This window comes from Esox lucius, chromosome 7, assembly GCF_011004845.1.
Source record: "Esox lucius isolate fEsoLuc1 chromosome 7, fEsoLuc1.pri, whole genome shotgun sequence".
NCBI lineage: Eukaryota > Metazoa > Chordata > Actinopteri > Esociformes > Esocidae > Esox > Esox lucius.
Genome location: NC_047575.1, coordinates 40975218 through 40990661, shown reverse-complemented (window position 1 = coordinate 40990661; position 15444 = coordinate 40975218). Strand labels below are relative to the sequence as shown.

General features: G+C 41.3%; 2 protein-coding genes across 2 annotated transcripts; both read right to left on the bottom strand.

Moving 5' to 3' along the window:
- Window positions 1–6018: 6018 nt before the first annotated feature.
- Window positions 6019–11040, bottom strand: LOC106024395. The gene is made up of 4 exons (XM_013134704.3): window positions 10289–11040; window positions 10029–10151; window positions 8984–9056; window positions 6019–8837 (listed from the first exon to the last, which is right to left on the bottom strand). Exon 4 carries the CDS (start codon window positions 8797–8799, stop codon window positions 7366–7368), a length of 1434 nt encoding a protein of 477 aa, XP_012990158.1. The 5' UTR covers window positions 8800–8837; window positions 8984–9056; window positions 10029–10151; window positions 10289–11040; the 3' UTR covers window positions 6019–7365.
- A 1998-nt stretch (window positions 11041–13038) lies between these two features.
- LOC114839541 (general transcription factor II-I repeat domain-containing protein 2A-like) lies at window positions 13039–15201 on the bottom strand. Its single transcript, XM_029121218.2, has 2 exons — window positions 14685–15201; window positions 13039–14245 (listed from the first exon to the last, which is right to left on the bottom strand). The coding sequence occupies exons 1-2, from the start codon at window positions 14964–14966 to the stop codon at window positions 13742–13744; spliced, it is 786 nt and encodes a 261-aa protein (XP_028977051.2). The 5' UTR covers window positions 14967–15201; the 3' UTR covers window positions 13039–13741.
- Window positions 15202–15444: the final 243 nt, after the last annotated feature.

The following is a 15444-nucleotide window of genomic DNA, read 5'->3' as shown; positions in this document are numbered from 1 at the left end:
TTGCGGTGGTGTCATGGATTTGTCAGTGATGTTTCTGCTCTGGCAACTTCATGTGTTAAGTTATATCGTTCCCACTCAACAGTGATATCGTTTTAGCTGCGCGTCTAATGTAGTATAGGAATCAGGACAGGACCAGGGTCTTGGTTAGTTAGTTGTTTTCTTGTATTTTTCAGGACTAGAATATTAAAACAAATATTTAAAACAGGCATAAACAGTGGACTATTAAAGTTTATGATTAAATAATGTTTGGAGGAGGGGTTAAAACACTCCATCTTTAGCATGTAAAATTTGATTGAATTTGATGTACAAATAGTTGTGGACCAATGGTTTATTTTGTCCTTTTCTGGTCTCCAATTTCATTTTGACTAACAAACATTAATGAGAAATGTACTGCTATCCATTTAATTCTCCATGTGGTCCTTGAGCCAAGATGTCAGCCCACCCTGACCTCAAGAGCTGGAGGTCAAAAGAACTTCCCTGTGGTCTGCTCGCTCCGGGTGAAGGTCTGATGTTGGGGACAATGGACGAAACACTCAAGCCATCAACCTTGGCTGGCTGTGGAGTTCTCCCAGACAAATGAGGGGTGTGGGTAAGTGCTCCTGTGAAGGCAGTTCTCTGGTTGTATCATCTAGTCACCTGACTCTAGTGGAACAGCCATGTGATTATTTTCTGTTTTATCTTGCGGCATGGTTATCAAGGAGAAACACGTTGAATGCAAGGTCTGGTATTTGCATAGATAAACAAGGGCCTCCGGGGGGTTGGGTGGGATTGACTTGGGGTTGGCTACACACAGATGAGATCTCATATCAAAAGTGAAACTAATCTTCAGAGTTCAGACAAGTTTAAAAGCTATGCGGAAACTAATCCCAGCCATACCAAACTAAATGCCAGGCTAGAAACAAAGGGAAATAAATAACGCGAATGCAGATTAAAGGGAGCAGCAGATGACCCAGCTGGAGGTTGTGTCTGTACTGTCATTTACCGCTGAAGTTGTTTCACTTGTAATTCTGTTACAGAATAGTTAACAGAATAACTATTTGTAGTGACGTAAAGCCATTGATACTAGTAAAAGCAATATGATTATTAGGTTTTCCTTTTCTTGTTATATCACGGCCTACCTGAGCATTGTTTCTGACCATGTCCATCCCTTTATGACCACCATGTACCCATCCTCTGATGGCTAATTCCAGCAGGATAATGCACCATGTCACAAAGCTCAAATCATTTCAAATTGGTTTCTTGAACATGACAATGAGTTCACTGTACTAAAATGGCCCCCACAGTCACCAGATCTCAACCCAATAGAGCATCTTTGGGATGTGGTGGAACGGGAGCTTCGTGCCCTGGATGTGCATCCCACAAATCTCTATCAACTGCAAGATGCTATCCTATCAATATGGGCCAACATTTCTAAAGAATGCTTTCAGCACCTTGTTGAATCAATGCCACGTAGAATTAAGGAAGTTCTGAAGGCAAAAGGGGGTCAAACACAGTATTAGTATGGTGTTCCTAATAAACCTTTAGGTGAGTGTATAGCAGCACTTCTCAAAGTCCGGATTTCAGTCCGGATCCGGACCCGGAGGGAATTCAATCCGGACCCGCCTCCATTTCGTATTTCAACGGACGTTGTGTCCGTATTGGTTTCAAGAGTGCCGCACAAGCCCTGAAAAGTGAAGCCAAAACGTCTCGATCGCCCCCTGGTGAGTGGTCCCAGTATAGGTCATAAACCCCGCCCTCCCCATGTTATTCAATGGGACGCGAGACCAACTAAACAATTAAATTACCCTTCAATTATCCTTTTTCCGAAGCTGGTTTCTGTCATTTACTGTAGTTTGTATCATGCTAATGTAAATTCAAGAGTTTGTTTTTAAAATAAGTTGGTTTTTAGTTAGTTATTTAATGCTCTAAAAACGGTGGTGTGACGTCGTGATTCACAGCTTTGATTGAAAGCTATCTGAGCCAAGGAGCCACTGAAGCGCCATCCTCCTTCGGAGGACTGAGGAGATTGGAGCTTTACATTAAATCTCTAAATTTCTATAATTGATATAATTTCACACGTACATAATGGGTTGTTATGCAGTACATTGTGCTAACCGATCTGGCATTTCCAATCGATCTTTGAATTTTTTTCGGTAAGTTAAATTTATAAGCTATTTAATTAGTAAATAAATGTAATGGGCTAGCTAACGTTAGCTAAAAGACAACAAGCCTCGTTAATAGCCATGTTAATAGCTAGCAGGGGATTGTTAGCTAGAAGTTACCAATTATTTTTGTATTAGGCCTATTCTAAATTAAGGTTAAACATGATGTAAGTTAGGCTATAACATATCGTCTAGGTTTAACAAGCAAAGGTTGTACTGTACTTGGACTTGCGATTGATTACGGTATGCGCATTCTGCGAGGGAGAGTGAGGGCGGGGCACAGGGGAGGGGCCGTTGATTTCGCGGCTTTACGGCTTTACTTCCTGATCGCTACTGCGCATAACTACTGCGCAGGACTGGTCCCAAGATCGCTATCTGCGCAGACGCAAGTCCAAGATGTCCGCGCCGTATCGGGACACTGGTGGCTTCATTTTTCACCAATGGAAAAGAGCGAAAGGGCGTCGTCCATTTTATATACAGTCTATGATTGGTTTCATGAAAGAGACTGAGAGGTTGCCGCTTGATTTCAACAGCAGTAATTATTAGTAAAGCAGTTAACTGATGATATCAAAGATGCACCCTGCCTTTCACTTGTCGTGGATGAGTCAACAGATAGCACAGACCAAGCCCAGCTATGTGTGTTGGTCAGATATTTCAGCAAGGCCAAGGGGACATTCTATGAAGACATACTGGGCCTTACTCCACTCTGTCACACTAGAGGAGAGGACATCTACGAAGCTATCATGCAGATGCTTAATGAACGGGGAATTGATGTCAAGCATATTGTGTCCATCACTACTGATGGTGCTCCAGCCATAATAGGGAAGGAGAAGGGAGCTGTTCAGCATCTGAAAGAGCAGCACTCCGACCTGCTGACATACCACTGTATAATACACCAGTCCGTGCTGTGTGCTAGCCTTGGAAAAGAATATTCAGACGTCATGGAAACTATTATGAAGCTTGTGAACTACCTGAGAGCATCCTCTGCCCTTCAGCACAGTCTTCTGCGGGCATTCCTGACTGAGGTGAGAATTCATTTGACTTTTTATGTGGGTTTTTGTGTGGGTCAATAGGGGTTTATTAAGTGTTGATCACACACACACACAAACACAGAGAGAGAGAGAGAGAGAGAGAGAGAGCATTTACATATTTAACAAATGTAATCAATGTGTAACTAAAGCATAATTAATGCAGGAAATGCTGAACATCTCCCCACTGACTGATGATAAGTCAATCCTTATTTCACAAATGTTTTTTAAATGTATTTAATTATTTTTAATTGTGAATAAAATGTAATTATATGCATTTGGAACTATTAAAGGTTGTCATCAAAATCTACTTCCAACAGACTTATTTACATTTACAGCATTTACAAAGGTGTTTGTGTTCACTTTATGAATATTTATGCAACACAAAAAAGTAATGTATTTATTAATTTGTATTTTTCTTTTCTTTCTCTTATCAGGTAAATGCTGCTTATGACGACTTACTTCTCCATAACAATGTTAGGTGGCTGAGTAAGGGAAGAGTCTTGGAAAGGTTTTGGGCCATCAGGAAAGATTTGGAGATGTTTTTGTCCCAGCAGAAGAATGTCAAAGCCAGCCATTACTTGGATTTTCTGAGGGATAATGACACCATGGAGGTTGTGGCCTTTTTAGTGGATATAACATCTCATATAAATGAACTCAATCTGAAGCTCCAGGGCCAAGGCAACACAGTGAGTGATCTGATGGCAGCAGTACGCTCCTTTGAAAGGCGGCTGGAGATTTTTAAGAGTGACATCACAGGGCCACGTATCCACTTTCCAACTCTTCTCCAGCAGACTAATGGCAATCACCATCGTCACCATCTTTTCTTTTTGGAGAAGCTAGCTGAACATTTCAGGATGCGCTTTGAAGGCTTCAATGTAGGCAGACAAGTACTGCTCTGCATTCCATCTCCATTCCTGGTCAAGAATGTTGAGTGTTGAGTTTTCAAAAGAAATTAAGAGCATCTTCCCGTGGGCAAGCATGGCCTTTCTGCAAACTGAACTCATTGACTTGCAGGAAAATGTGGCTTTGCAGGAAGTGGACTGTGACACTCTTACCTTTTGGACTAAAATAGTCACAGCTGAAAATGTCCCCAATCTACAGAAAGTAGCCATCTGTGTTCTTACCATGTTTGCCTCAACCTATCGGTGTGAGTCTGCATTCTCAGCAATGAATGCTGTGAAGAACTCACACCGCAGCAGCTTGACTAATGAACATTTAGGCCAGTGTCTCCGTCCAGCAACCACACCTTTTGTGCCACTGTTTTGGAAGCTGATGGGAGACAGACAGTGCCATTTCTCACATTAGACTCCTCTGTATTTTGCACCATGCATGTTACTTTTGTGGTGTTTTGTTAAGAAAAATCCAGACACTTAAATGAATTGTTTTGCCACTTTTGCACTTGTTATCCATGTATTTTGAATGCAAAAGGCACCTTATTTTTTCATAAAATGAATGTTAATTTGTTATACATTTTTAGTAAAAACAGATTTTGTAATTACTAATAGTTCCGGACCTTTGTCATTGATGAAAATTCAGATTTGGACCTTTGAATGTAGACTTTGAGAACCCCTGTTATATAGTAATACTGTAAATAATTTCAATATAATTACAATCTTTGTAATACATTAGTCTCCACAAATTCTTGATGCTCTGTCAATTCAGACCTAATCACCACTGTTAACATGGCTAAAAACCAGTTCCATTCCGTTTTTAAGTCAGTCACTGATTCATTTTGTAAAATATATATATATTTTGTACCATTAACTTAAAAATGTATAGAAGGTTTTTATTGGTCATTGTTGCTTTTTTTATTCTATTAGGTAACAAAATGCATCAACATATGTACAGTGGAAATTGTACATTTTGCCACTTTGAAAGCAGGTGTGACGTTACGAGTGGAAGGAGTGTGTAAAGGCAAATAGGAAGGAAAACAAAATGGGGAACATCGATCAAATATATCTTATACTTTTCTTGTATAACAGGCAAGAACAGCACCTCATCGTAACAACATGCAAACAATAGTACGTGGGGTGCTGTGGAGAAAACATAGATATACACACCTCAATGATGAACAGGTGAGTCCTCGGGGAGCGTTTCTGTCATCAGTCCCCAGCTGGTGATTAGTACACCGACGAGGTGGAACGTCGGAGAGGAGCGCTCCCGTGCCACGCAGAGCAGACGTTACAGGAGGGTCAAAATTAATTTCTTAGTCTTCGGTGTCTATTTCTCCAAAATGTCAGTTGCTTTTGCCATCAGGTTACGTTTTACACCTGTTATTTCAAGCAAGCTACATGATGTTGTAAGTGAAGGAAAATGGACAAAACGACTGGAAAACACGACCTTATCAAACATTCATCTCAAAAGTTTAACATCAATATAAAATGTTTTTATAATGACAACTTTTTAAATTTTTTCCTTTAGGACAGGTCCTCACTAGCGCTGTTCCCATCCAAAACACTGTCACTGCTCCTATCATAGAACTGTGGTTCAAAAAATGTTTCCAGGGATGTCTTATTAATTTGTGATTGATTGTACCGTTCTGTTTTTGTATGTTATCTGTTAGAATATGATTTAAAAACAGTCAGGTCTCTGGGTTTACAAAATCTAACGAAGCCTTCAGGACAAACTGTACCTGTTCCTCCACTGGGGATCAATTAGGTACATTGTGTGTGGTTTTGTTGCCATCTCCTCCACTTGACTGTTTACGCAGTGTTTCTTGATATGCAGCCAATAGCCCATTATTACCCTCCATTCAATTCAGGATGTATTTCTTCTCCATTTAGGATTTATTAGAACACCAATAGGTTTACCAGAGTCAAAGAACAATCAACACTGTTTATTAAGGTTCTTAGTTTATTTTGTACTTATATCTGGTATTACACTTTTTAATTATCTTGTCAATACATTGACTTTTATAACAATATTTTAAAATTGTTAATTATTAAACCTTTATTTCCACAAGGAACACAGACTGAGACCAATGTCTCTTTTACAGCTGGGCCCTGCATGTAGATGTTTACATATACAGTTTAGGTTAAATGATTAAGAAAAGCACAGGGTACAGACGAAACAAGACAATGATTAAGAAATTACATAAAACAAACAAAACAAAACAACCACAGATAGTACAAAGCCAGTAATATATAAAGTATAAAAACTATACTGCAGCGGATTGTTAAAGTTTACAAGTAGCCTCCAAGGGAACTCTAACCACCCCAGTATGTCAATCCTTGCACCCTCAGGGCTTAGATAAACTTGTCAGTCCTTTCGTGAGAAAATCCCTGCATCGATGTCTTACCCAACGGTCTGTCTCCAGGGTGACTAAACACCCCAGTATCGCCATCCTTGCCCTCCAGCGCTTGGATCAACTTGTCAGTCCTTTAGTGAGATAATACAATTATGCCATGGCGTTTTATATTCATCCTTGATGAATTACAGTTCCCAAAACTGGTTCCTGCCCTGCATCGATGTCTTATGCAGATAGTTTGTTGCATTACCCAAAGTTGTTACAAGCAACACAGAAACATAAAATGTCTAATAAATGTTTAAAATGGGCAAGGGGGACAAGAGTTCAAAGTTAAAATTTGGTCATAAGCAAGGATGAAGACAGAAAAAGGCAGTCATACCCATGTCTGTGGAGATAGCAGGGGCCTCAAGTGTAATCCAGACTTGAGATCTGGTTTTATGAGTTATATTTCTAATGTTGATAAGTGAACAAAAATAAGTAGGTAGTTTATTTGGAAGTGCTTTATAGACAAACACGAGAGCTTGTTGTTCTCATCTCAAGGACAGAGAAGTCCAGCCTACACTTTGTGATTTCTGTAGCTAGCACCCGCAATAAACCTTTGTGCACAATGATAAGTAGCATCCAGCGGTTTAAGTGTGGATGTCATAGCATGTAGATAATATCCCCATAATCTAAAACCGACATAAAAGTTATTTTCTTTTTGTGGAGGACAAGCATGTTCTGTTTCTATAGATGAAATAAAAGGAACAATTGCTGAAGAAATAGAAATCACAAGAAAACAATAAACTGACAAAAAGATCTACACTTATTCACATTGATGGTTCTACTAGATATGTTTCTACTGAGTACGTGTTTCTGCTTTCCAACCACAATAAACAAATGATGCTAGAGGACACTGAAGAGCTCCTTCATTTCACCGTTCTCAGTGCCATTCCAGAAAACATATCTATACCTCTTTATCTACCCATAAGCCCACAGCTATCCCTCCTAATATCATGGCCACTGCCCAAATCCCTGACGCTCTCAAAGCTGCTACCCCTAACAATACCACACACACGCACAGGACCCAAAACAACACTCTTCCTGACACATTCATTCCCTCAACGTGTGTCAAAAAACCTGTTGTTTTTAAGGTAATGTTATCTGTAATATGGGATGAAGTGAACATTCCCCTTTTCACTGCCACTGTCACTGCTGCAACCAGCAATATCCCTGACAGCAGACCAGACACTAATGATACACACCATGACATCAGCCATGACATCAGCCATGACATCAGCCATGACAGCCAGCCTGCAAAAGCCCCTAACCCTGACACTGTACTGGACATTAGCCATATTACACCAGCAGTACCAAATTTTAACACTGCAACAACTACACCTAACATTAACATTATCCATGGCATTAATGCTGACATTACATCTACAGCTACCTTTGACATGATCCATAACACCAACCAAAGCATTACTACCAAGGCTGTCACTGTCCATGGGACAACTCCTGATACTAACACTGACACTAACACTGACACTAACACTCCCCCTGGGACTGTCTCTACAGCTGACAATAACCTTTGAACTTCCTCTACCCCTGGCACTCCACCTGACACTCCCCTTGACACTCCACCTAACACTAACCCTGACACCAAACCTGACACTGACCCTGGCACTAGATTTGACACAACATCTGGCAGGAGTCCTAACAATGATACAACCCCTGGCAAAACCCATGACACGACCCATGAGACGACCCCTGACACAACCTCAATCCCTGGAACTAGCCCTAACCCAGAGACTACCCCTGACACCAAGCCAGACACTAACCCTGGCATTAGCCCTAATTTTGACACTTTCCCTGATAGTGACTCAAAGCCCTGTAGCACCCACACTGCTAACTCTGCCCACTGCCCAACCCATGACCCTAAAGTTGACATTAGCTGTGAATTAAAAAATTTTACAGACAGTACCTCCATCCAAGGCACTGCCCATTTCACTGCTTGGCCAGACCTTAAAACCACCATTAACATCCACCTTGGCATTACCATGGAGCCTAACTTTGGCACTACCACTGACATTAACCACGAAACTACCATTGACACTAACATTGGCACTAGGCATAAAACGACCCTTGAAACTACTCCTGACACCACTCCTGACACCAACCCCGACACCAGCCCTGATACCACCACTGCCCCACCTTCCACATCCGCCCATTCCCGTACAGGTATCATGGATGCCATTAGTACCCCAACAGCTACCCCCACTGTCATGACCCATGTCCCTGTCTCTGACCCCATCTTGACCCCAGGCTCAGTCTGTCTTCCATCGAGTTTGGTGTTTCCTCTCGCCTTTTGTACTGCTTCTCCTTTGTCACACAGCATCGTATTGCCTTTTGGGAAGCTGTTGCTCCTTTCCGAAGCTGTTATGAGAAAAGTAAAAAAATAAAATACAAATACAGTATAGATTAGAAATCAAGATTATGGTGTCATGAAAATAAATATTGATAAACTGCTTTTTCAGGAGGACATTCTACAAAAGTCGCCTGTTAAATAATTATTTACTCACATTTGGGATGATCTGCCTTGAACAGTGTTGGTTGTCCTTTAGAGTAAATTTTACACAACACCTGGTTGTCTTCCTAGAGTAAATGTAACACAACACCTGGTTATCCCCCTAGAGTAAATGTTACACGACTCCTGGTTGTCCCCATATAGTAAATGTTACATGACACCTGGTTGTCCCCCTAGAATAAATGTTAAATGACACCTGGTTGTCCCCCCTAGAGTAAATGTTACATGACACCTGGTTGTTCCCCTAGAGTAAATGTTACATGACACCTGGTTGTCCCCAATAGTAAATGTTACATGACACTTGGTTGTCCACCCTAGAGTAAATGTTACATGACACCTGGTTGTCCCCCTAGAGTAAATGTTACATGACACTTGGTTGTCCACCCTAGAGTAAATGTTACATGACACCTGGTTGTCCCCCTAGAGTAAATGTTACATGACACCTGGTTGTCCCCCTAGAGTTAAGGTTACATGACACCTGGTTTTCCCCCTAGAGTAAATGTTACATGACACCTGGTTGTCCCCCTAGCGTAAATGTTACATGACACCTGGTTGTCCCCCTAGAGTTAAGGTTACATGACACCTGGTTTTCCCCCTAGAGTAAATGTTACATGACACCTGGTTGTCCCCCTAGCGTAAATGTTACATGACACCTGGTTGTCCCCCTAGAGTTAAGGTTACATGACACCTGGTTTTCCCCCTAGAGTAAATGTTACATGACACCTGGTTGTCCCCCTAGAGTTAAGGTTACATGACACCTGGTTGTCCCCCTAGAGTAAATGTTACATGACACCTGGTTGTCCCCCATTTACTGGCCAAACAATGTTGACCACTAGGCTATCCTGCCGTCCCTGCCGGCCCTTGAACTTAACTGATCCATCAACAGTGAGCAGCAAGTAAAGCCAAATCAGCTGTTTACAGTTGAACTAGGCTGTAGGGAAAATAGATTCTTAAAGTTGATGGCCCTACTTCGCAAGATACAGCACAGGATAATAGTAGCATAAGCTGTCTAGCTCCTATACATGTACTGTACAATTTACCTGAAAGTTGCAGTCCAGTGTTAGAAGTAGAAAAAAAGATACAAAGTAAAACAAGATGTTCCAGTGTCAACACTTCAGATGATCCCCAATCAAGCTTCTTCAAAAGTCAGTAGAAGGAGATGCCTTCATATACAACAGGAAACAGAAAACATATGTCCAAAAAGATGAAAAATAAATGTAATGTATCACATTCTATCTACTGGAAACAGGGTGTTAGCTGGTTACCTAAACCCAGATGGCTATATAGAACATGAACTTACAGTGATGTGTTGAGCTTGATGAATTCCTGTAAACCTTCAAACTGACTCTTTACTTCCACTTTCTCTTTGTTTCATGCTCAACAGAAAAAAATAATTAGGCTGTCTAAATGTGTTCTTTTCTTCACTAATTTGTCTAACCATGGCCCTACCCATGATACCTAGACAACCTTAATCTGGCCCTTTCCATGACCTTAAAAAACTTGATCTGGCCTTTCCCATGACCCTTGACACTGGGGTCTCCAACCCTGCTCCTGGAGAGCTACTGTCTCTGGTGTTTTCTTTTTTAGCACACCTAATAATTAGACAGTTAATAACTGAATGAGGCTGAATATATATGGAGTGACAGTAGCAACCAGGACAGTAGCTCTCCAGGAGCAAGGTTGAAGACCCCTAAATTTGTCCCTACTTATGACCCTAGATTAACCTTGTTCTGGTCCGACACATGACCCTAGATAACCTTGTTCTGGCCCTATCCACAACTCTAGATAACCTTGATTTGGCCCTACCCATTATCTTAAAATATTCTTGATGTGGCCCGACCCATGACCCTTGAATTACATTGATCTGACCCTACCCATCACCCTAGAATAAGCTTGATCTTAACAAAAACCTGACACTACCTCTATGCATGGCTCTACCCATGTCACTAGACAGGGCTTATAGTAGAAGGCCGTAACAAACAATATGGACAACAATATTTTAAGACAAGAATATACAACATCTCACAAAAGTAAGTACACCCCTCACATTTCTGCAAATATTTGATTATATCTTTTCATGTGACAACACTGTAGGAAGGACACTTTGCTACAATGTGAAGTAGTGAGTGTACAGCTTGTATAACAGTGTAAATTTGCTGTCCCCTCAAAATAACTCAAAACACAGCCATTAATGTCTAAACCGCTGGCAACATAAGTGAGTACACCCTTAAGTGAAAATGTCCATAATTGGGCCCAAAGTGTCAATTGTTTGTGTGGCCACCATTATTTTCCAGCACTGCCTTAACCCTCTTGGGCATGGAGTTCACCAGAGCTTCACAGTTTGCTACTGGAGTCCTCATCCACTCCTCCATGACGACATGACAGAGCTGGTGGATGTAAGAGATCTTGCGCTCCTCCACCTTCTGTTTGAGGATGCCCCACAGATGCTCAATAGGGTTTAGTTCTGGAGACATGCATGGCCAGTCCATCACTTTTACCCTCAGCTTCTTTACCAAGGCAGTGGTTATCTTAGAGGTGTGTTTGGGGTCGTTATCACGTTGGAATACTGTCCTGCGGCCCAGTCTCCGAAGGGAGGGGATCATGCTCTGTTTCAGTATGTCACAGTACATGTTGGCATTCATGGTTCCCTCAATGAACTGTAGCTCCCCAGTGCCGGCAGGACTTATGCAGCCTCAGACCATGGCAATACCACCACCATGCTTGACTGTAGGCAAGACACACTTGTCTTTGTACTCCTCACCTGGTTGCTGCCACACACACTTGACACCATCTGAACCAAATACGTTTATCTTGGTCTTATCAGACCACAGGACATGGTTCCAATAATTAATGTCCCTAGTCTGCTTGTCTTCAGCAAACTGTTTGTGGGCTTTGTTGTGCATCATCTTTAGAAGAGGCTTCCTTCTGGGACGACAGCCATGCAGACCAATTTGATGCAGTGTGCGGCGTATGGTCTGAGCACTGACAGGCTGACCCTCCCACCCCTTCAACCTCTGCAGCTATGCTGGCAGCATTCATACATCAATTTCCCAAAGACAACCTCTGGATATGATGCTGAGCATGTGCACTCAACTTCTTTGGTCGACCATGGCAAGGCCTGTTTTGAGTGGAACCAGTCCTGCAATCTTCTTATAGCCCAGGCCATTTTATGTAGAGCAACAATTCTTTTTTTCAGATCCTCAGAGAGTTATTTGCCATGAGGTGCCATGTTGAACTTCCAGTGACCAGTATGAAGGAGTTTGAGAGCAATGACACCAAATTTAACACACCTGATCCCCATTGTGACGGTAATTTTAACGATCAGAACTCTTTTAGAAGGAAGTACAGAGACGAAATACTCTTGGCACAAATTAACAGTTCATTTATTAAATCATTTGCAAATGAGAGAGACGCGTCAAACGCTTACATACATAATCATCCGAGGAGTCTCTAACTCAAAACATAATTTCAACAGTATTTATTACATAGAAAAAGGGGTGTGGTAAGATGCTGTGTCCTGTCAATGAAACACATTCCCTTTGTTCTATCACACAAGTCAAATGCTGTCTTCCCCCACCTTATCCTTCCTGCCATAATGTTCACTACTGTGTAAAGCTTCACACAAAGGACAGCTCTCCTTCCTGCCATAAGTAACTTCTTCAATTCTAAGAGTTCTTACAGCATCTGGACAGACAATAGATGTCCCCTATGCAAATACCAGCTCCCCCACATTCCTTTACCTATCTAAACAATGGGACTCAAGTCCTTTAATCAGTAAGAATGCATCAGGCTTCAGAAACTTCCCCAACACCATTCACACCTGAGACCTTGTAACACAAACAAGTCACATGACACCGGGGACAGAAAATGGCTAATTGGGCCCAATTTGGACATTTTCACTTAGGGGTGTACTCATTTTTGTTGCCAGCGGTTTAGACATTAATGGCTGTATGTTGAGTTATTCTAAGGGGACAGAAAATGTACACAGTTAAACAAGCTTTACACTCACTATTTTACATTGTAGCAAAGTGTCATTTCTTCAGTGTTGTCACATGAAAAGGTATACTCAAATATTTACAAAAATGTGAGGGGTGTACTCACTTTTGTGAGATACTGTATATCAGGGGTTCTCAAAGTCTACATTCAAAGGTCCAAATCTGAATTTTCATCAATGACAAAGGTCCGGAACTATTAGTAATTAAGAAATAATAATTAATAAACATGTATAACAAATTAACATTAATTTTATGAAAAAATAAGGTGCCTTTTGCATTCAAAATACATGGATAACAAGTGCAAAAGTGGCAAAACAATTCATTTAAGTGTCTGGATTTTTCTTAACAAAACACCACAAAAGTAACATGCATGGTGCAAAATACAGAGCAGTCTAATGTGAGAAATGGCACTGTCTGTCTCCCATCAGCTGCCCAAACCGTGGCACAAAAGGTGTGGTTGCTAGACGGAGACACTGGCCTAAATGTTCATTATTCAAGCTGCTGCGGTGTGAGTTCTTTACAGCATTCATTGCTGAGAATGCAGACTCACACCGATAGGTTGACCCAAACATGGTAAGAACACAGATGGCTACTTTCTGTAGATTGGGCAAATTTTCAGCTGTGACTATTTAGTCCAAAAGGTAACAGTGTCACAGTCCACTTCCTGCAAAGCCACATTTTCCTGCAAGTCAATGAGTTCAGTTTGCAGAAAGGCCATGCTTGCCCACGGGAAGATGCTCTTAATTTCTTTTGAAAACTCAACACTCAACATTCTTGACCAGGAATGGAGATGGAATGCAGAGCAGTACTTGTCTGCCTACATTGAAGCCTTCAAAGCGCATCCTGAAATGTTCAGCTAGCTTCTCCAAAAAGAAAAGATGGTGACGATGGTGATTGCCATTAGTCTGCTGGAGAAGAGTTGGAAAGTGGATATGTGGCCCTGTGATGTCACTCTTAAAAATCTCCAGCCGCCTTTCAAAGGAGCGTACTGCTGACATCAGATCACACACTGTGTTGCCTTGGCCCTGGAGCTTCAGATTGAGTTCATTTATATGAGATGTTATATCCACTAAAAAGGCCACAACCTCCATGGTGTCATTATCCCTCAGAAAATCCAAGTAATGGCTGGCTTTGACATTCTTCTGCTGGGACAAAAACATCTCCAAATCTTTCCTGATGGCCCAAAACCTTTCCAAGACTCTTCCCTTACTCAGCCACCTAACATTGTTATGGAGAAGTAAGTCGTCATAAGCAGCATTTACCTGATAAGAGAAAGAAAAGAAAAATACAAATTAATAAATACATTACTTTTTTGTGTTGCATAAAAATTCATAAAGTGAACACAAACACCTTTGTAAATGCTGTAAATGTAAATGGTTAAAGTCTGTTGGAAGTAGATTTTGATGACAACCTTTAATAGTTCCAAATGCATATAATGACATTTTATTCACAATTAAAAATGATTAAATAAATTAAAAAAACATTTGTGAAATAAGGATTGACTGATCATCAGTCAGTGGGGAGATGTTCAGCATTTCCTGCATTAATTATGCTTTAGTTACACATTGATTACATTTGTTAAATATGTAAATGCTCTCTCTCTCTCTGTGTGTTTGTGTGTGTGTGTGTGTGTGATCAACACTTAATAAACCCCTATTGACCCACACAAAAACCCACGTAAAAAGTCAAATAAATTCTCACCTCAGTCAGGAATGCCCGCAGAAGACTGTGCTGAAGGGCAGAGGATGCTCTCAGGTAGTTCACAAGCTTCATAATAGTTTCCATGACGTCTGAATATTCTTTTCCAAGGCTAGCACACAGCACGGACTGGTGTATTATACAGTGGTATGTCAGCAGGTCGGAGTGCTGCTCTTTCAGATGCTGAACAGCTCCCTTCTCCTTCCCTATCATGGCTGGAGCACCATCAGTAGTGATGGACAAAATGTGCTTGACATCAATTCCCCGTTCATTAAGCATCTGCATGATAGCTTCGTAGATGTCCTCTCCTCTAGTGTGACAGAGTGGAGTAAGGCCCAGTATGTCTTCACAGAATGTCCCCTTGGCCTTGCTGAAATATCTGACCAACACACATAGCTGGGCTTGGTCTGTGCTATCTGTTGACTCATCCACCACAAGTGAAAGGCAGGGTGCATCTTTGATATCATCAGTTAACTGCTTTAGTAAGTCATGGGCAAGTACCTCGGTCCTCCTGGTTGAAGTGCCATTGGACAGTGGAATTTTCTTTAATTTACCTGACATCTCCTGTCTCTCCTTTCCCTCAAACAAAGCATCTGCTATCTCCACTAAACACTCCTTAACTATCTCTGCATCAGTGAATGGCTTCTTGTTTTTGCCTTGTACCCAGGCCACTCGGAAATATGCTTATGTAGCTCTCTCTTGCTGTGTCACAGCTCTCACAAGCAACTTATTTGTTGATTCATATGAAGACTTTAGCTGTCGG

Bases quoted from the DNA above. Each gene is read 5' to 3' on its own strand.
- LOC106024395 (XM_013134704.3), bottom strand. From the start codon at position 8,799: ATGCTGTGTGACAAAGGAGAAGCAGTACAAAAGGCGAGAGGAAACACC.
- LOC114839541 (XM_029121218.2), bottom strand. From the start codon at position 14,966: ATGCAGATGCTTAATGAACGGGGAATTGATGTCAAGCACATTTTGTCC. The intron at 14,246-14,684 runs GTGAGAATTTAT...TTCTCTTATCAG, and splicing joins TGCGGGCATTCCTGACTGAG to GTAAATGCTGCTTATGACGA.